Source organism: Aethina tumida, chromosome 6, assembly GCF_024364675.1.
Source record: "Aethina tumida isolate Nest 87 chromosome 6, icAetTumi1.1, whole genome shotgun sequence".
NCBI classification, from domain to species: Eukaryota; Metazoa; Arthropoda; class Insecta; order Coleoptera; family Nitidulidae; genus Aethina; species Aethina tumida.
The window spans coordinates 17,381,329-17,403,732 of NC_065440.1; the positions used below are offsets into that span (position 1 = coordinate 17,381,329).

Sequence of the window (22,404 nt, forward strand, 5' to 3'; positions counted from 1 at the left end):
AGATTATTTTATTATCAAATATTGTTTGGAGCTATTTTGGTCATCTTTTTGTTATCTTTTCTAATGAATTTGTTTATTTTGGGCTGTTTTCAACAACTAATGACTGATGTTGATAATTAACTACGTTTATATCTCCCCCTGTAGAGATATTGACTTAAAACTTGGGCGTGATTAATTAAACAACCAAAAATGAGATAAAATTTATTCAGACAACATAAGTAAGCTTATCAACGCATTCATCTTGGAATATTTAAAGCCTTCCTGACAAAGTTGGGCAGGACAAACGATGCAGTGTGTATTTCTGGGGTGTAGTACCTCAGCTTGAGCTCATCCAGTTGCTCCTCGGTGAATACGTATTTAGGTTTGGACAGATCTAAGGTGACATCGTCGGTGGCTATCACGAAACCGATTTCTCCATTTGGATACGTGGGTACTGAACATCTGGCGTAACTGACGTTTTTGAAGTGCTTCCTGCAGCAGTCCAAGGTCTTTTTGATGTAGTCAAGGCAACACCACACCGTACCTAAAACAGTAAACGCATTATAATTTAACCGAGACATAGAGAGATGTAGTTGCCTCCTTGCGAGCAAATGATGCCGTTGGGTTTGAGGGCCCGTTTGAGCAGCTCGAAGTACTCCTCGGAGAAGAGACTTTCGGCCGGTCCTATGGGGTCTGAGGAGTCGGTGATGATGACGTCGAACTCGTTCTGGTGGTTCTTCATGTAGTCGAAGCCGTCGCAGACTAAGAGGTTGAGTTTGGGCGACTCGAAGCCGACGGCCATGTTGGGCAGGTACTGTTTGCTGACGTCTATCACCTTCTGGTCGATCTCCACCTGCCACACGTCCTTGACGAGCGGGTGCTTGGAGACCTCACGTGCCACACCGCCGTCGCCGCCGCCCACTATCAGCACCCTCTGCGGGTTGGCGTGGGCGTTGAGGGGGAGGAAGGAGATCATCTCCTGGTACGAGAACTCGTCGAACTCGGTGCACTGGATGGCCCCGTCCAGCACCAGCACGTTGCCGTGTTTTTTCCTGCAATTTTAGATGCATGTTTGGGCCGGCAACGATACGTTTAGGGTGACGTCATCAAGCGATAATGGAAACACGAACGTGCAGTGCCGGTTATAAAACCGGAGACAAAAAATCCACACGATCCGCCCGCATATTATAAATAACCTTGAGATAATTTACTTTAACATTCCATTAAACAATTAACGAGCCGCTTAATTGTTCACCTAGTTACTTACGTCTTGAACACGACGACAGTCTGATAATCGGATTTGGTGTCCAGCAGTACCTCGTCGACTTTGATCCTGTTATAGAAGTCCGGCAGATTCGGACATGATTCGTCGAAGTAGCCAGCGTGCACCGTATTCATTTTCAGTTGTTGACTGATTCGAAACAGGAACGGGCACACACCGGGCTTTTACGGTTGCAGTTTTGTTTTGTTGAATTTGCGGTTTTGTGCGGCGCGACCGATTTTTATCGTTTGCGACGTGCGTCGACGAGTCGAATGGGTTTCTTGGAGAGGTTTTATTTTTTAAGTAATTGGATGTACGTTTCGAATTACAGGTTAATTGGGAATTACCGGTTGTGTTTTTAACTTGCTGACGTGTGTTTTGTTTTAATCCCGGTTTATTTGTATGTGCACTATTTGTGTTGTAGTTGGATTTTGTCACGAATAAAGGCGTAATTTGTTGAATTTTTCATTAATGTCGATGTCTAGTCATGTTATTATTGTTTACGTAGATATACCATTCAAATTTCTCGGAAGTTCAGATAAATTTTACTATGTAATTATTACTACTGAGGGGCTAATGTTAGTAACATTCAAATAATATTTGACTTATCTGTTAAGATACAGTTGTTAAAATATTTAAATGTGATAAAATAATTTTAGTTCAATATGTTTACATTTTTTATAAACATTATACGTAGAATTTACTGCACATACATTTAAAATTTAAAAGAACATTTTTAATGTAATTATAATATCTAATTTAAAAAAGTAATACCAACTATTAATTACAATGAATTAATTTTAAAATTTAATTTAAGAAATATTAAATAAAAATTGGAACTATTACTGCTCAATAATTAAGGAAAAAATATAAATAAAACGAAAATTTATATTTCTCACTAAAATAATGAAAATATTTGTTACTATATATTTTAATAATTATTATTTGGTTTTAGTCTATAAAAATATTTACATAAAATTAAATATTTCAGTCAAAATACCAAGTTCCAAATATTGGAAATATAATAAATTATTTTTATAGATCTATTTTAGAAATATTAAATAAATAGAGGAACTTTTACTGCTCAATAATTAATGAAAAAATATAAATAACTTGAAAATTTATATTTCTAATTAAAATACAAAGTTCCAAATATTAGAAATATATTAAATTATTTTTATAATTCAATTTAAGAATTATTAAATTAAAACTGAAACTTTTACTACTCAATAATTAAGGGAAAAATATAAATAAAATGAAAATTTATATTTCTAACTAAAATAATGAAAATATTTGTTATCATATATTTTAATAATTATTTTGTTTTAGTTTAATTAATTAAACATTTTAATTAAAATATCAAATCCCAAAATAGTAAAAAGTTATTTTTATAATTTTATTTTAGAAATATTAAATAAATACTGAAACTTTTACTGCTCAATAATTAATGGAAAATATAAATAACTTGAAAATTTATATTTATAATTAAAATAATGAAAATATTTACATAAAAATTTTAAATAATGGAAATATAATAAATTGTTTTTATGATTCAAAATCTGGAACTTTTACTCAATAATTAAGAAAAAATATAAATAAATTGAAAATTCATATTTCTAATTAAACAAATTTGTTATTATATATTTTAATAACTATTTTGTCTGTATAGAATATTTATAAAATATATAAATATTTTAATTGTTATAAAATATTAATTTTCAAGTGTTAATTAATTTTATAATTCAAATTAAAAAAATATAATTATTAATATATTATAAATCTTCAAATAAATTAAATATTATTTTAAAACATCATAGTTTGACATTAAAATAATTTATAAAAAAGTACAAACACTTTTTTGTGCCATAATTGAATAAAAAACAGTTATTGAAACTATTTATAGAAGACAACATTTATTTGTAAATATTTATTTCATATTTTAACATATTTTAAAATTAATGTAATAAATTTAAAATACTGTTTTTAGAGTATATATTTAAACAATATTTTAATATTTAAATATGTATTGTTTAAATTGTAGAAAAAGTGAAGTTTATTTTTAAAAATTCTTAAACAAAGTTATTAATAATTAATTTATTGATTTCAGGAATTAAAATGTGACTTAATTGATTATTTAAATATTTATATAATACTATAAATACAATTGTTGAACAACAATATTTATGAGTTTACTTGTAAATTATACAATATACCATTCTCGTTTAAAACATTGCATTAAATATTCAAAAAAAATTGTATATCAGGAAATAATAAATTAGTAAAATGTCAATTAATTGTTTGTAGATCTATTTCCGTTTCTTAATTAAGAAATCCCTTATCGTCTACTTATCGAATAGATAATTAAAAATACTTGAAACTAAAAACTATTATGCAAGTTTTGATAAAAAATATCAACCGGATATTCTATCGAAAATCCATACGAAACATTTATTTATTAATTATTTAAATTAGGAATGATTAAACGAATAAATATTATATTAACATAAGTAGTAAATAATAAATTTAATACATAATAATCAATAATTTTTAACGTTACTCACGATTTAAAAACTATAACATCCTGATACTCCGACTTTCCACTGTACAACTTCTCCTCCACCTCCAAAGACAGACATTGCGAGGGCCACAAGGTGCTCAGCTCCGAAAACCACCCATTTTTTATGGCATCCATTTCTCCCAGCTCCAAAAAGCACGTGCTCCTCAGACACAAAATACAAAAGAGAAATGCTGGGTCTGGATCTCGGAAACACTTATTATCACTAGTCAGAGGCGTAGATGTCTTCGGCTGTGCTTGTGGGGATTATTTTCTTGTTTTTTTACACCCAAGACGAAACGCACTGTATACAATGTACAGGCTTGTTTAAAAAAATTAAAAGGTGGGTGATAAATGGAGGAATTGGCCAAAGAACTTAAAATAATTAGGTTGAAGTTGTGTCGTTGTCTACGACTCTGTTCTTGGTATCTTTCAAGTTCAAACTCACAGTAGATAAGATTACAGTTGTTTTGATTGGTAATAAAAATCGTTTTATTAAGTAAAAATGTTTAATAAATTTATTAATTTATGTTCTGCCTCTAAAACAAATATAAAATAAAACTAATAAGTATTTATTATACTTTATTACTCGTTTAGAGTTACAAATATATAAATTACAGTTTAATTAAAATACTGTTACTTCAACTTATCAAATAGTATAAAAAGTAGTAATGTACAATAAATTATAACTCAAACCACATTATACAAATTTGTTAAATAAAAGTTTAATAGAGAATTGTGCACTTATTTGTATAAAAAGTGTAGTACTAAAAAAAGGCAACGTTATCACAGTACTAAATATGACTTTTTAGCTTTTCGAGCTATGTACAAACTTGTAACACACACAATTATATTTGGTACCATAAAAATTTGCCATAAAATCCTTGATTAACGCCTTGACTAGTCCACATAAATAAATTGTTCACCCAACATTCTGAACAAAACGGCAACTCGTGCCTCTTTGGTAGATCTATTCCACAACAAAAACAACTAGAATTATAAGTCAGTTGAATGTAAGTTGTCGTAGGTACTTTGTTGTCTTTTTTTATTGTAGGTACTATTGCTTTCTATGCCTTTGATGAGGTCGGGCTGCTGCATAAGTTTGGGTGAAGGTGGAAGGTACAAGCTGAGCAGGCACCTGATCATGCTCTTCCTCTCCTCGTCGCTCAACGACGAGCCTTCCTCGCAGAGCGTGTGGACCAGACAATTTCGAATCGTTTCCCTACCCGACTCGTCGTTCATCAGCTTGGACACATTCGCCATATGCTGCAGGAACATTTTCAGGGTGTCGCAGTATTCCACCCGGTGCAGGATTTGTTCCGCCTTCTCCTGGTCACTCCCTAAGACACACAAGAAAGTTGTGAGGTCCGCATTTGGTGCGTTAAAAGGTTTACTCACCGTGCATTCTGAGGAAATCGTTGCAGGTGTCTTTGGTCAAGATGTTCAGCTCTTTCAGGTACTTCTTCAGCGCGTCCGCTATCACGTAAATCTCGGTCTCCTTCTCCAGGTTCAGCTTGTCGGGCTTGCCCTTCTTTAATTTTTTCATGAGCTTCTCGATCTTGACGTTGGAGCCGTTCTTCTTGTACAGGCCGTCCACCGGTAGGTGCCTCTCGATTTTGTCCACCAACGGTTGCAGGAGCTTGTACACATCTATTTTGCCTTAAAATCGAGTTCACAGAAGATGCACCAAACTAATTTACTGAGTTACTCACCGTTTTTCTTCTTGTCGATGCTCGTTATGCTGCTTTTGGAGTCGTGCCGCTCCAGGTCGCTCTCCTCGACCTTCTGCAAGTACTTCAAGGCGTCCGGGTGCTTCTGGTAGTACTTCAGTATGAACTCCACCACCGTCACGGCGTCCGCGGACTGGGTCAACAGGTCCTTGGTGTCCGTGTAGAATATAAGGCTTTGGCCCCAGCACACCGCCAAATTGTACACGTCCATCTTGTTCTCCTCCTTGCACTCCAGTATTTTGAGCATGTGAGTGATGAGCACGAACAAAGCCTGTTGATGGGCGTCGGGCAGGTTGGTCAGGATGGGCCTCAGGGTGTCCTTATAGATGTCTTCCGCCCCTACAAATTATTAAACGTTACAAAACCACAGTTAAGTGGTACCACCTTGTACGTACTGGCCAGGGGCAAAATTTTTTCCACCGTTTCCTGGCAGATTAAAGGCGACTTGAGTTCCCTGAAAAACAGCTTTAGAGCGCCAGTCAGCACGTCCACGTCCTTCTCGTAGTTGTTCAAGATGTTCAGCTTGTTGTTGTCCAGTTCCAGTCGGATTTTTTGGATGACCGCCAGATTCCCCGGCGTCCTGTATAGCCCCGGGCACTTGATGTTCTCGGGCTGCTCCACCAGTTTGATCATCTCGTAGATGCACCTGGGGATGTCTTTTCTTTGCTGATACAGGATTTCCAGGGAGTTACCGTAGACTGCTTCGTTCATTATGATACCTGTGACACAATTTGATGAGTTTTGGAGTGGGTGATTGTTTGGAGGGTTACCTTTGGTCTCCAGTACATCCTTGCTGACCCTCCTTTTGAAAAATTTCGTTAGGAAACTGTTGTCGGCGTTATTGCTTACAATTTTGTATAACTTTTTGGCCTTGACGTCTGAATCGAAGCTGCACGTATACACTCTATCATCTGTATATATCACCACATCTTTTTTATCCAGTTTTGTTTGTTTTATATTATTGATTGTTTCCTAAATAAATAAAACGTTTAACTAAGCTTTACTTTAATTTTAGAGTACTCACTTCCAGTCCAGCATAGATGATTGTAAGTGAATTATCCTTAAAGCTGTAGGAATCATTGTCCCTTATTCTGAAGACTTTATTATCATGCCTCAGGGCACTGCAAGTAAATCCCAAGTAAATACACAAATAGACTAGCACATTAATACAACCTTAAATTTTCTGTCTGCGGCCTTGGATAACGTCTTACATTCCTAAACTGAAAATCTGACTCGTCGGTTGGGAAGGGAAGATCTCTTACTTGTACACTGCCACCTACGTCATGAGTATTTTGAATCAGGGCCTGAAACAAACAAGACCAAATTAAATATTTGACAATCCTAACACCTTAATTGCTGCCAGCAGTACCATGTGGTGTTGGTGATAATAAAAAACTCCATTGAAATTCATTGCTGCTCACGATTAGATTAAAATGTAAACGGTTTATTTAATACAATAATAAATATGGGTGGCGTTTTATCAAATCAAACCTCGATAAAACTTTTATCAATACCCTTTACAAAAAAGTGATTCTCTAAAATTTCCTCGAGCACACTTAACTTACAACAGTACATTGCATGCAATTATTACATCACAAGCACATAAATAAAATGTGGCATGAATAGCCAGTGAGATATTGAAATTGGATCGTTTCACATGGAACGTATCAGTGCATTACAAGTTATTGAAAGTAACACAATTAATAACAAACACTGATGATCTGCGTTACAGTTTATTGTAAACTTTCATAAACATATCTATGCCAACATTGCACATTAGATAAAAGTGATATGTCTTAATGAAACAATAAATATAATTTTGTGAATGATCATTATCTTAGATTATTTCTTTACGTTGTTTTATCTTAAGTCTTTAAACTTTAGTTAACCGCATTAGCCCATTTAAAAATCTATAACTATGGTAAAAACATTTTATATTTAAAAGTTAAATAATTGAACAAAGCGTTAACTCAACTTTGAGACAGTTTATTTCATTTTGGTCATACATTCAGTTGGTTATAAGGTTAATGAACTGATGTATACATATTTCATTAAATTTTCTAGTTTTTTTATGATTTATTAGTAATAAACTGATAATTTTTTTAATATTTTGGGTCTAATATTTGGTAGACTGATGGGAGAATATTATCACTTCAAACTGTCATTTATTCTTTAATTCACAGTGGTGATAACAAGTGTGTTATAATAGAGGCATTATTTAACAGTAAAATTTAACCATATAAATGTTTTTTAAATATTAATAATCTACTATTTTTTATATTTTGTGTGTGATGTTTATATTCCAACTTGACAGATTAATGAGGGAATATTATCACATCAAACTATCATTTATTCTTTAATTCACAGTGGTGACAACAAGTGTGTTATAACAGAGGCATTATTTAATAGTAAAATTTAACCATATTAACGTTTTTTAAATATTAATAATCTACTATTTTTTTATATTTTGTGTGTGGTGTTTATATTCCAATTTGACAGATCTATAAGACAATATTATTTCATCAAACTGTCAATTATTCTGCAATTCACAGTGGTGATAAAAAGTGTGTTATAAGAGAGGCAATATTTAACAGCAAAACTTAACCATATTAATGTTTTTTAAATATTAATAATCTACTATTTTTTATATTTTCTATGTAATGTTTATATTCCAACTTGACAGATTGATGAGAGAATATTATCTCATCAAACTATCCTTTATTCTTCAATTCACAGTGGTAATAATAAGAGTGTTATAACAGAGGCATTATTTAACAGTGAAATTTAACCATATTATCGTTTCTTATTTATAACCTGGTAATTTATTAATATTTTAAGTGTGATGTTTATATTTCAACTTGACAAATTGATAAGAGAATATTATCTCACCCAACTACCATTAATTTTCAGTTATACAGTAGTAATAATAAGTGTGTAATAATAGAGACCATATTAACATTTTTTAAATATATTAATACCTTACTATTTTGATATATTGCATCTTGACAAATTGATGAGATGTTATTATCCCATCAAACACCCATTATTTTTCAATTCATGATGTAACAACAAGTGTAGTGTAATAGCTGCATTATTTAATAATAAAATTTATTCATATTCTCTTCTTTTACTGGATATTTATAACATTAATGTAAATTTCACTATCATTTTCTACAGGATGTACTTTATAACCAACAAATTATTGATGATAACACAATTTACAACAATAATATAATAATTACCACAAAACTATGTTATACATAACTATAATTTTTGTATATGATGAGAAAAATAAATAATATAACATGTCAATGATTATGCATATCACTTCATATCACACATGTATTAAAATCAATAACTCAGATGAAAAATTAGAACATAACATCCTCCCACTACACAAAAGATCGATAGGTGATCAATAAACCAAAATCAATAGACCAACATGTGATCATCATTGATGGAGCTTCAAGAAACCTTAGGGCACAGTACCTCCAGTTCCCTCAACAGGTCCTCGTTCAGCCTGTCCTTCCCAATCATTTTGCTCAATCTGCACACGTTCGCCATGTAAACAGTCACATTGTCGTTGAAGGCAACCCTCCGAAAAACAACGGACAGCCTAACGTTAGCCACGCAACAAAAACACTGCGTCTAGATTGTGTTGACTCGTTCCACATTCACGATAAGATAATGGATTTTGTTGTTTCCAGTTCGGTCGTTCGACGTAGCACTAGAAACCGACCAAACCATCCGGACCCGTCGCACGCGAATTACTTCTACGGTAGAAGTTATGGTAATTTTTTTTTCGACCACGATCGGAGAGGAAGAACTAATTATTAACAGTAACTGCTTATTTGTTAAATAAACATTCCGCTCGAAAGGGGAATAAAAACCATGGGCGTAGTTGTTTTGTTTTTGTTCAAAGATATTTATGATATTAACGGGGACGCCATTTTTAAAGATGGCGGCCTATGCCGGTACTTCAACCCTTGGAAGTACCGGAAGAAAAACGTTTTCCCCTTAATAATTTATGTTAAAAAGTGCGTTTTCCTTCGGTGCCACCACCAGTGGACCCTCTTCTTCAATAGATGGCTAAAAATTGTTTCAGCAACACACTTTTCTGGTCCCAAAAAATTACGTAGACTAGAAATTTATTGTCAAAGTGTCGTACAACCAATTTCCTACTGTTTTTACATATCCAACAACATCGTTAATGTTAATTAACAAAAAAAAATTACAGTACCACGCACCAATTCCTGTTTAATTTAGCCCAAACATGATTTAATACACAAAACGAAACTGCATTAGTCACCAGGCGGTACAGTTAAAACATTTCCGACATAATTAATTTCATAATTCGCTTTTAATTGACTTGACATTCAAAACTCGGTACTGCACTGCGTTGCAGATTCATCGTTTATTTAAATTGTTGATATGGCGTTTTAAAAATGTGCATCAGTTTATTTCTTAATCTCCACTGAGTGTTAATTTGATTTTTTCATCCTGTTAGTACAGTACCACAAATTGTTGTGTGATAGTACTATAGGAATTTGATTTTTTTTCTCGTGGTGTTGTATCAATATGTCGACAGATGGTTTTTATTGTCTGGGCTGTAAATTTAACAACCTTTCCAGTTAAATGGGATGAATTAAATAAACATTTTCTGGCGTACGAAATATTCGCATTTTTTAAACTGGCTGGGTCTTCAAAAATTAATAAAAAATGTGTTTAAAAATTAAACAATATATAATTGATAAGATAAAATCATTTTCTATTGATGTGTAAAGTAATCAAAGTTTTTCCTAAAGATAAAATGGGTATATTTATATCAAAATATATATATAATATAATCGTATATATAAAATTATAAATTAATAGTTCAAATATTAAATAATATAGATAAAATTAAAATAAATATTCACACAGCTAATATGCAGGTAAAGGTATGCAACACTGAATTCAACCACTTTTACAACTACAATTTACTGATAATTTATCATTGATAAATGTGTTTTTTGAAATTAGTCATTTACAAATATATCTTTGATGTATGTATTAATATTTTAATTAAAATTATATATCACATTGTTTTAATCATTATTAACAATTTAATATTTTATTTTCATTAATTTATATTGTTTACTGTGATATATATATATATATATATATATATATATATATATATATATATTATGATATAAAATATTCCTATTTTTATATTTATAATTAATGAATTCTTATCCAATATCACAGCAAAATAATATTATAACATTTTTTGAATTTCATAAACAAAGGAACCTGAAAAAATATTTTTCTTGAGTTATTTTATATTTAAAAATGTATATATATATATATATATATATATATATATATATATATATATATGTATATATATATATATATTATAATTTAAAATATTAAAACATTCCTATTTTAATATTTATAATTAGTGTAATTCTTATTCAATATCATAAAAAAATATTATAACACTCTTTTGACTTTCATAAACAAAAAAACCTGAAAAAACATTTTTCTTGAGTTATTTTATATTCAAAAATATTAGAAAATATATATTATAATATAAAATATTAAAATATTCCTATTTTTATATTTATAATTAATGTAATTCTTATCAAATATCACAGCAAAAAAATATTATAACACTCTTGTGAATTTCATAAACAAAAGAACCTAAAAAAATATTTTTCTTGAGTTATTTTATATTTAAAAATATTAGAAAATATATTTTATAATATAAAATATTAAAATATACCTATTTTTATATTTATAATTAATATAATTCTTATCCAATATCACAACCAAAAAAATATTATAACACCCTTTTGAATTTCATAGACAAAAGAAGCTGAAAAATTTACTTGAGTTATTTCATGTTTAAAAATATTAGAAAATATATATTATAATTTAAAATATTAAAATATTCATATTTATATATTGATAATTAATGTAATTCTTATTCAATATTACAGCAAAAAAATATTATAACATACTTTTGAATTTCATAAGCAAAAGAAGCTGAAAAAATATTTTTCTTGAGTTATTTTATGTTTAAAAATATTAGAAAATACATATTATAATATAAAATATTCAAATATTCATATTTATATATTTATAATTAATGTAATTCTTATCCAATATTACAGTAAAAAAATATTATAACACACTTTTGAATTTCATAAGCAAAATAAGCTAAAAAAATATTTTTCTTGAGTTATTTCAAGTTTAAAAATATTAGAAAATATATATTATAATATAAAATATTAAAATATTCATATTTATATATTTATAATTAATATAATTCTTATCCAGTATCACAGTAAAGAAATATTATAACACACTTTTGAATTTTATAAGCAAAAGGACCTGAAAAAATATTTTTATAACACTTATAATTTAATTTCACAAGTAAAAGAACTTAAAAATATATTTTCTTTAAATTATTATTATTTATTCAAAAATATTAACAGAAAATAATAATTCAAGCTAATGTTTGTTATTATATTCTATTATAAATAAATATAAAAAAAATTATCAATAATAAAAAATAAATAATAATAAATCACAAGACCAAAATTATGACATTCTCATTTAGGATTCATTTAACGCCATCATTTTTGAATTTGCTTCCTCTGACGTCTCCCAGTGATTAAACATATCCATCTTAAACGGACGTGCCAATAAATACAATTAAGACAACTCAAACGAATATTTTAATCCATAATTAGTACCTTAATTTCAAACCAATCCCCTTCGTCATCGTCACAGTGGTACCTCAAGTTCCTCACCCAAACCACCACGTTCTCGATAAACCCGTACTGCACGTGCCGCACCGAAACCGTATCCGGACCCGAATCCGGCATATCCTCGCAGAAATCCGGATGCAACTCGCATTCCACCGCACGACAACAATCGTCGGACCCGTCCGAAAAGTCATCGATGTAATCCAAATCGGTGCAGTCCCAAATGTTGATGTAGTCCTGCAGCTCCGCCGTGGAAACCGGATCACCGTCTTGCGACACCTCATCCCCGTAATCGCTTTCGACGCAGGTGAAATCGAGCACTTCCGGCTCGTCGTAGTACTCCATAGAGTACCTCAAGTGGGCCAGCCACGAGCCGACGCTCTCCTTGAACAGCCCTATGCTCGTCGGTCTGATTTTCCTCTGCGACTTCGGCGTATCCGTCTCGGAAACGTCGTCCATTTTCCCAAACTGTTGACTCGCGACCGACACACGAAAATGTAACTGGCGTACTGAAACCGCGGCCTTATTTATTTTAAACACAATGTGGTTCTTGTTGACCATACCGTACGTCATTTTCAATTAACATTCAGTTTGTGTGCAATAATGCCATAAAGCAATTTGAAATAATTAATAATTCTGTATCACATGTGATTAATGTCGGATACACTAAGTGGAAAATGCGCATTTTAACACGTGCACCGTTTTTTTAGTGAAATTTAAGTTTCCTACATTCAAGGATTTAACAACAACATTATTATTATTATTAACTGAGTTTCCAATTAAGTGGGGATGGGCTGGGAAGTCGTTTCAAATCGTTTACGTAGTTGGGTGATTCAATGTTTGTTGTAATTGTGATAAGGGTTCATTTTACGTCATATCCTAAAGGAAAAGTTATATTTACGTTAATTCTAAGAATGACTTTGCTCTTTCAATAATTAATATTTTATTATTTAACTGATTATTGGAGAAGCGTATGTTTAATTAATTTATTCGCCTATTAAGTAGTAACTATTACAAACAATTTGAATAGAGTATACAATGTTTTTAAATTTTTTTCCAAGAAAATATAATTTGAATATTTTCAGTGGCTATTAATTAATTTACTAGTTTAATTTTTATATTTTTTGATGTGTATGAATTTAAAAACAATTAATAATTTGACTCCAAAAATGTCATTTTTTGAATAGACTATAGGAAAAACTTTTAAAAAATTCTTCCTAAATTAATTTTATAAAGCAATTTTCAAAATTTTTATGATAAAATAGTATTTATTTGATTTTAAAATGCCTCAATTAATTAGGATATAATTTGAATATTTTCTGAGACTATTAATTAACTTACTATTTTATTTTTTAAGTTTTTTGATGTGTATGAATTTAAAAACAATTAATAATTTGACTCCAATTATATATTTACTGTTTTTTTAATCTAATCAATTATAATTAATAAAAAAATGTCATTTTTTGAATAGACTATAGGAAAAGTTTTTAAAAATTTCTTCCTTAATTAATTTTATAAAGCAATTTTCAAAATTTTTATGATTAAATAATATTTATTTGATTTCAAAATGCTTCAATAAATTAAAATATAATTTGAATATTTCCTGTGTACATTAATTAACTTACTATTTTAATTTTTAAGTTTTTTGATGTGTATGAATTTAAAAACAATTGATAATTTGACTCCAATTATATATTTACTGTTTTTTTAATCTAATCAATTATAATTAATAAAAAAATGTCATTTTTTGAATAGACTATAGGAAACATTTTTAAAAATTTCTTCCTTAATTAATTTTATAAAGCAATTTTCAAAATTTTTATGATTAAATAATATTTATTTGATTTTAAAACGCCTCAATTAATTAAAATATAATTTGAATATTTTTAGAGGCAATTATTAACTTACTAGTTTAATTTTTTATGTTTTTTTGATGGGTATGAATTTAAAAACAATTGATAATTTGACTCCAATTATATATTTACTGTTTTTTTTAAATCTAATCAATTATAATTAATAAAAAAATGTCATTTTTTGAATAGACTATAGGAAACGTTTTTAAAAATTTCTTCCTTAATTAATTTTATAAAACAATTTTCAAAATTTTTATGATTAAATAATATTTATTTGATTTTGAAACGCCTCAATTAATTAAAATATAATTTGATTATTTTTAGAGGCAATTATTAACTTACTAGTTTAATTTTTTATGTTTTTTTGATGGGTATGAATTTATAAACAATTAATAATTTGAATCCAATTATATATTTATTATTTTTTAACCTAATCAATTATAATTATTATAAAAACGTCATTTTTTGAATAGACTACAGAAAAAGTTTTTAAAAATTTCTTCATAAATTGATTTTAGAAAGTAATTTTCAAAATTTTTAAGATTAAATAATGTTGATTTGATTTTAAAATACCTCAATCAATATAATTTGAATATTTTCAGAGGCTATTAAGTAACTTATATATGAATTTTGACTCCAATTATACATTTACTGTTTTTTTTACTCTAATCAATTATAATTATTATAAAAAAAATAATTAAAAAGGTGTTTAATAGTCTATTTAATTACTAGTATTATAAAAAAATCTCATTTTTTGAATAGACTATAGAGAAAGTTTGTTAAAAATGTCTTTTTTTGAATAGATTATAGAAAAAGTTTTTATATGTATAAATTTATAAAAAATTAATAATTCCTCTCTAATTATATATTTATTGATTTTTTTTAATATAATTAATTGTAATTATTATAAAAAATAGTTTTATATTTTATTTTTAATTCGAATTTTAAATTAAGGAAAGTATATTGATTAAATTATTCAATGATTCAATCAAATTTTAAAATTTCAATAAAGTTTAATAACGTCATCAAAATCGAAACAATACTTAACGTGAGTAATGATGAAGAACATTTCCAAGAAGTGATAAATGAGTAAATATAGATTAAGTTAAAACTAATAAACCCAAATTTTCTAAAAATTATAAAAAGATATATTTAGTAAATACTGTGTTAATCAATTAGAATAAAAATTATCAACAAGATGAGTAATAAATTAATAATTTAAATAAATAAATATTTCTCAATTTATATATGAGTAAGTTAAATTAAATATGAGTAATAATTTTTCTTAATTAAAATGTAGAAAGTTACAGAATGGAAAACACAAGTAATATTTATTTATATTATACATTATTATAATATTCAAATTGAGTAAATAAAAACAGAACTGTGCCCCTAAAGATAAAAATTACCTCGGTCTCCATAATACTATCGTCCTCCCCAACGTAAGAGTACCTCAACATACTCTTCCAGTACATAATGTCCTCGGTGTGTTCGAACTTAAAATTCTCAATAATCACGGGAAACACATCCAACTCCTCCAAACTGTCACAGAAGTAATAACTAACTCGCGACTCCTCTGCGAAGTTCAACTTAAGATCGGCACTCCCGCGTACCTCGCACTCCCACAAATTCAGATAGTCACCGGCGCCGGACCGTTCCGGCACAACATCCATATCATCCGGGTCCGGGTCCGGGTCGGAATCCGATCGATCGGGCGATCGCGATCTATCGAAATAATCGTAGTTGTCGATCGAATAGCGCAGATCGTTCAGCCAACTTTGCACGCTGTCGTTCGCACACATCGTACTGCCGCATTGAGTCATTTCGCCGACGAGATAGTGTCTCCACATCCTCGTGCTGTCAGATAAAACGCCGAGAAAACCCTCAAAGATTGTCGCTCTAACTGGAATTAGTCGTAGATGTTTGGCTTCGACGAATTATCGACGATTATTGTTTGCTTTGTGTCGACGTTTTCACTCTATCTGTGTTTACGTTTCGATTTTGGCCGTGCAATATTATGGCGGAATAAGTGTTTATTGGATTTGAATATTTTTATCTAAAAAGACATTCAGCAAACATTTGAAATCAATATATTTGTTTAATGAGACACAATTCGCAAAATAATTTTCAGTAAATTTACTTTGCAAAAATATTTTAATATAATTTTTAAATTTACAAACAAAATTACAGTAGTCAAAAATTTTGTTTATTGTTTAGATTAAATTTTTGTCTAGAAAATATTTTAATTGTTTTTAAAGATTCTGATAAAACAATTGTATTTAAAAAAATATACAATTTTATTTAATTAAATTAATTGATTTTAAATAAATTTACTTAATTTAAGTTTTAAATTTATAGATAAAATTACAGTATATAGATATTTTGAATATTGATTAGATTAATTTTTCGTTCAGAAAATATTTTAAGTGTTTTTTAATTGCACTTGTATAATTAATATTTAAAAAAAAACATTCTGTAGAAATTTTTATAGATAGATAAATTTTAATTAGATTAAATATTATTTTATTTTATTTTTTTTCCTTATTAAATATTTTACTTAAATATTTTTTAACAATAAACCTTAATTATATTAAATAAAATTAATTTGTTATTTTTAATTTAATAATTTATTATTTTTATTAATTATAATTTATTTTATTTATCTAGTAAATTTTATAATCAATTATTTTTTTACAATAAACCTTAATTATAGTGTCTAATATTAAAGATTTTGGACATTTATACATAATAAAATTATTATTAGGCAGAATTAATTTATTATTATTCTTTTATTTTATATTTTAATAATTTATTAAGAATTATTTATTTTATTTGAATATTTTTGTCAATTATAATTTATTTTATTTTATTTATCTTGAAAATTTTATACTGAAATATGTTTTAAACAAAAACATTAATATTAAAGATTTTTTAGTGTCTAATATTAAAGATTTTTTTATATTTTACATAATTTTTATTAAACAAAATTAATTTTTTATTATTTTTTTATTTTCTATATAAAAATTTTTAAGAATTATTTATTTTATTTGAATATTTTTGTTAATTAGAATTTATTTTATTTTATTTATATAGTAAATTTTACTATTTTTAACAATAAACCCTAATTATAGTGTCTAATATTAAAGAATTTTTGTACATTTTATACAATTATTATTAGACAGAATTAATTTATTATTATTCTTTTATTTTATATTTTAATAATTTATTAAGAATTATTTATTTTATTTTATTTATCTAGAAAATTTTATACTGAAATATTTTTTAAACAAAGACAATAATATTAAAGATTTTTTTATATTTTACATAATTTTTATTAAACAAAATTAATTTCTTATTATTTTTTATTTAATATTTAATAAAAAGAGGAATTATTTATTTTATTAAAATATTTTAGTTAATTATATTTTATTTTATTTATCTAATAACAATAAACTTTAATTATAGTGTCTAATATTAAAAATATTTCATTTTATACAATTATTGTTAAACGAAATTATGTATTATTATTTTTATTTTATATTTTAATAATTTATTAGGAATTATTTATTTTATTTGAATATTTTTTTTTAATTGTAATTTCAAATATTAATTATATTAATTCTAATATTAAACATCTTTGTAAATTTTATACAATTATTATTAGATAAAAATAATTTAAAAATAATTTTATAAAATTTCATTCTAGTTAACAAAAATATTTAATATTTTTGTTAATTATTAATTTTATACATAATCAATTAAATCAAATTAAAAAATATATATTAAAATAAAAAAGAAAATTCTAATAAATAAAATACAAAATTTTATAAAATAATCTAATATATAATCAAATTACAAATAAATTATTATATTCATTCTAATTATTATCTGTATTATCTATAAAAATTTGTCTACAATGTATTCTTTTTATAAAAATTGCTAATTATATAAATGCAATATAAAAACAATGAAAATATTTTCTTGATAAAAGAATTCTTGATAAAAAAATTAAAATATCTGAATATTGTAATTTAATCTATAAATTTAAATCCTTTTATTGGAAAAAAAATAACGAAATTAAATTAGTAAAGAGTTAAAATAAAATATATATTTTTTTAAATTTAATACGTTATTTATTTCTTATTTATTATTATTATTTAATAATTCAATAAAAAATATATTATAAATTATCCACAAAATCTAACCTATTAAAATTATATTTTTTCAGTATTACAATGAATGTCATCCAAATTATCAGAAACAAATTTTTAACAAAGTTAACAAATTTGATAACAACAAAGAGTTGTTGTTCTGATGAAAACTATCAGTAAGTCAACAAAAATTGTAAATTCACATCAATAAAATATGTTTATTATAATCTTATCATATCAAATATTAGAATAGAAAAAATTGAGAAAAACGTATTTTTATTACTTTTTACTGATATAAATTTTATGACTCATCTTACATGATTAATATTTAAATTTTTTAAATAATTATTAATTAAAACTTATTTGTTCAATTATTATGTGGCTAAAGTTAATAAATTTTTCGTTGCTTCAGAAATAATTTAATTTTTTACTAGTTTGGGTTTTGTTGTAGGAAATTAAATTATTTCTGTGTAAGAAAGAATTCATTAATTTGGGCCTCATAATAATTAAACTTAAAATGGAGCAAAAATTAATTATTTACTAATACTTTGATAGAAAACTTCTTAATTAATTAATATGTAAGTAAAATTATTTCTGAACTGACTTAATTATTGAACAAACACATAAATTATTTGCCAGAAAAGTCTAAATTAAAACATACATGATCATAATTACCGCACCACAAAATAAAACATTACGAAAATCCCACACCCAACGGAAACCCACAAAATAAACACACCGAAAAAACCGAAGAAAACTGAAACACGAACGACCCGCAACGTCTTACAGAGACTCACTGAAAACAACAACGTGACGATAAGAATCCATAACATCCAACGATGTCAATGCATCGCATTTAAAAGCCCGAGTTCAAAAACAAATGAATGGGATCAAGACTTAATTAGCCCGATCAAGTGGTTTAATTGGTTATAACGAACATGTGTGACCTAACCCATATGATTCAGTTTGAAATATCGTGGTGTAATTTGCGAAGTTTTACGATACGGGCGACCGAGAAGCGGGTTAAAATAACATCCGACATCGTTAAATTCCTGTTTACGTTGTTTACATGGCGTCGGACTAGATTTTCCCAACTCATTGTTGGGCAATAGGTTAAAATTATCAACTGGAACATCCCGGACGATAAGGGAAATGCGACAGTTATGGATGCGTCATTTTATTAACGCATTTGTTACAGGAAATTACATTGCAATCATCTACTTACTGGCCCGGTGGTTTCTTCCACATCGTCACCGTCACCATCGTCGTCATCTATGTAGAAGGTGGACCTGCTCTTGCTCTTGTTCAAGGTGCCAAACCCGAAGCTTCCTAGTGCACCGCTTGTCTCATCAATACTCAGAAGATTGTCCATGCTGGTGGCCTTAATCTTGCTTCTGAACCAGGAGAACTTGGAACGAGGCTTGGCCTTCTCCTGGCATTCTGGCTCAGTGAATTCATCCAAAATTGACATGCTCAGGTGTTTCTTCTTTACGTCGGCCAGATTGTCCATGCTCAGATTTTTGTTCTTCTTGTGGAATCTGGTCAAAGACCCCGTGTGGCTGCTTTTGCTAAACAAGAAGGTACGAGGAGGGTTAGTTTTGTATTCGGGAATGTCCTCCAAGCTCCCAACTTTGTCCACCGACATGATTTCGTCGCAGGATTTTGTTGATTTTAGTCTAGGCAATTCATAAGTCTGACTTTTCAAACTTATTTGGCTACAGTCGTTTGATGAACAGTTTATCTCTTCATAAACATGATCATCTGCATCTCTCACTTGTTTATTTTCAGCTACACTTGCTTGACTGGAACTGTTTGATCCCAATGAAGAAGTCCCAATGAAGATGTCTTCACCAGACGGTACTGTTTGAGCTTCGTCCCCACACTCTGTCTTGTTAACTTGTACTAAGGAAGTTGTACTTCCCTTTTTGTTGCCACCAGCTTCAGTACAATCCACCAGTTTTAATCCTTCCTCTCCGGATGAAGTACCCATTGTGACTGTGACTATTTCATCAGTTTGTTCGTTGGAAGGTGTTCTTTTAAAGTGGACCATTTCATAGATGTTATTGTCATTTAGTTCTTTACCTTCAGTTGCCTCTTCCTCTTCGCAAGGAACCACGTCATGTTTCAAAGAGTCTTCTACACTTTGTGCACCTTCACCCACTCTTTCACAAAGTTTTTGTTGTTCATGTTCCATGGTTGTTTTAACCAATACATGACACTACTTACTGAGATATGTTTGACACAAACCACAGATAAAACTTTGATAAAAGATAATTGTTATCTCGATTAACTAAGTATAACAACATTTATTAGTCTATAACTTTTTGTTATTTATTTATCTGTGCGCCATTTTTATATATTATTAAAACGCAATTTAAACTTATTAATTACTTCTATAAAAAAATAAAATTAGACTTACAGGAAAACTATCCACCGACTTTCCGCTTTTCATTCGCAGGAACTCCTCGTTCAGTGCCTTAATGGTAATGTCACCGTACGATTTCGATTTTCTGATGCTTCTTCTTCGTGTTACCTGTTGGGAATCACTTGGAGCAGGCCTTGGCCTTAACAGACACTCGTTGAGATGTTCTAATAACAAATAAGATGAAATAGTCTTAATTTATCATAAAAATGAATACAAATCAATACTTATTTGGGTAATAAAATTAATTTTATAAGTGTTTAAACACTAATTATAATTAAAATATGGACAAGTTTGATATATTATTTAGGTGTTTATTAGGTAATATTTATAATTAAACTTTGACAACATGTGTGGTTTAGATAAAATTCAAGGTTGCTGCAATTTTGTCACCATATTATTAACCACCCTAAAAATGTTTCAACGTAAATAAATAATAATACGACAGAAATTAAATAATTTTATTCACAATTTTATATAATTTTGCCTTATTTGTAAATAATTTTTTATTTATTATATTTACTATATAATTTTACTATCTTGTATAATTTTTGATAAAATACTTATTTTTTATAATATTTTTATAATTAACTGGAATAAACACTGAATAAAATTTTTTTGTATTGTATAAAAATATATTTAAAACATTTAAATGAACAATATTTATTGTTGTAAAATATTAAAAAATATATATATTATATTATAATTTTTTAGTAATTTAATACTTATTTACATTATATTTTTTTTAAATAAATAAGTTTAAAAATATATCAAATATACAATATTTATAAGAAAATATTCTAGTCCAATTTTATTAAACATAAGTACAATAAAATAACTTGGAAAAATTTAAAAAATAACCAAGATATTCGAATTTTTCTTGTATTGGACACTTCCTCAATTTTGGCTGTACAGTGGACAGATTATAATTAAAAGTCTCTTTGAAATATTTAACGATACTTGAAAATTAACAAATATGATAAATATAATAGAATTTGTTTAATTAAAAATATATGTTGAAATTTTTCCAAATTTAATTCATAAAATATTAATCATATTTCATAATATAAAAAATATTATTTTATAAATTTATAAAAAGAATGATGATTCAAGTTGTGAATATTGAACAAAATAAATAAACTTTGTACAAACATAAAAACAAATAAAGAATACGAGTATTGACAAAAATTGGATAATATGTCATTAAATCTATTTATTATTATATCTAAGGAAAATGTGTTTGTTGGCAATTTATAATATCTAGATTGTACCTACTGATTTATAATCAACAAAATGAGTTTAAAATACCTTTAAAATGTTCTGAAACTTTATTCCCAATAACAACTTTATGTTCACTAGCACCTTCCACCTGTTTTTTGTCACAATTTATCACATCCTGTTTTTTAGTTTTTTGAAAAATTTGGTCATAAATCCTAGTTTTATTTACATTTGGTAGTTCCATTGTCTTTCTATTTTGCGTGACACTTTTCGGAAACTCATTATGCTTTCGTATCTTAACACTTTCAGAACGACACACACTTTTCGACATCCTTACATGTCTATGATAGCACTACATGTGATCAGACATACCTTACCACATTTTCTTATCTTATCTTGTATTATCTTGTATGATTGTAAAAATAAAATTTTAAATAACTATATATGTAGCAACAGACATTCCGCATTCAATTATTAT

At 27.7% G+C, this 22,404-nt stretch overlaps 2 protein-coding genes across 8 annotated transcripts; both read right to left on the reverse strand.

Annotated features, from left to right (window-relative positions):
- Nucleotides 1–188: 188 nt before the first annotated feature.
- On the reverse strand, nucleotides 189–4,020 carry LOC109602628 (spermidine synthase). 2 transcript variants are annotated; one of them, XM_049968948.1, is made up of 3 exons: nucleotides 3,802–4,020; nucleotides 577–1,031; nucleotides 189–523 (listed from the first exon to the last, which is right to left on the reverse strand). In XM_049968948.1, the coding sequence occupies exons 1-3, from the start codon at nucleotides 3,930–3,932 to the stop codon at nucleotides 237–239; spliced, it is 873 nt and encodes a 290-aa protein (XP_049824905.1). In that variant the 5' UTR covers nucleotides 3,933–4,020; the 3' UTR covers nucleotides 189–236. The 2 variants fall into 2 exon arrangements, with proteins under 2 accessions (XP_049824905.1, XP_019874609.1); XM_020019050.2 differs by lacking the exon at nucleotides 3,802–4,020 and adding an exon at nucleotides 1,247–1,784.
- A 343-nt stretch (nucleotides 4,021–4,363) lies between these two features.
- Nucleotides 4,364–22,402, reverse strand: LOC109602637 (uncharacterized). 6 transcript variants are annotated; one of them, XM_049968942.1, is made up of 9 exons: nucleotides 22,017–22,402; nucleotides 20,706–20,875; nucleotides 6,698–6,828; nucleotides 6,549–6,645; nucleotides 6,295–6,496; nucleotides 5,920–6,243; nucleotides 5,507–5,863; nucleotides 5,193–5,453; nucleotides 4,364–5,134 (listed from the first exon to the last, which is right to left on the reverse strand). In XM_049968942.1, the coding sequence occupies exons 1-9, from the start codon at nucleotides 22,255–22,257 to the stop codon at nucleotides 4,791–4,793; spliced, it is 2,127 nt and encodes a 708-aa protein (XP_049824899.1). In that variant the 5' UTR covers nucleotides 22,258–22,402; the 3' UTR covers nucleotides 4,364–4,790. The 6 variants fall into 6 exon arrangements, with proteins under 6 accessions (XP_049824899.1, XP_049824896.1, XP_049824895.1 ...); XM_049968939.1 differs by lacking the exons at nucleotides 20,706–20,875; nucleotides 22,017–22,402 and adding an exon at nucleotides 19,512–20,495 and having other exon boundaries at nucleotides 5,193–5,444; XM_049968938.1 differs by lacking the exons at nucleotides 20,706–20,875; nucleotides 22,017–22,402 and adding an exon at nucleotides 19,512–20,495.
- Nucleotides 22,403–22,404: the final 2 nt, after the last annotated feature.

Excerpts from the sequence above, each read along its gene's own strand:
- LOC109602637 (XM_049968938.1), bottom strand. The coding sequence starts at position 20,480 with ATGGAACATGAACAACAAAAACTTTGTGAAAGAGTGGGTGAAGGTGCA. Across the intron at positions 6,646-6,697 it reads CCGCAGACAGAAAATTTAAG|TGCCCTGAGGCATGATAATA; the intron begins GTTGTATTAATG and ends ATTTACTTGCAG. Across the intron at positions 5,454-5,506 it reads CATCGACAAGAAGAAAAACG|GCAAAATAGATGTGTACAAG; the intron begins GTGAGTAACTCA and ends CTCGATTTTAAG.
- LOC109602628 (XM_049968948.1), bottom strand. The coding sequence starts at position 3,932 with ATGGATGCCATAAAAAATGGGTGGTTTTCGGAGCTGAGCACCTTGTGG. Across the intron at positions 1,032-3,801 it reads GATGTTATAGTTTTTAAATC|GAAAAAACACGGCAACGTGC; the intron begins GTGAGTAACGTT and ends CTAAAATTGCAG. Across the intron at positions 524-576 it reads CATCATTTGCTCGCAAGGAG|GTACGGTGTGGTGTTGCCTT; the intron begins GCAACTACATCT and ends TTACTGTTTTAG.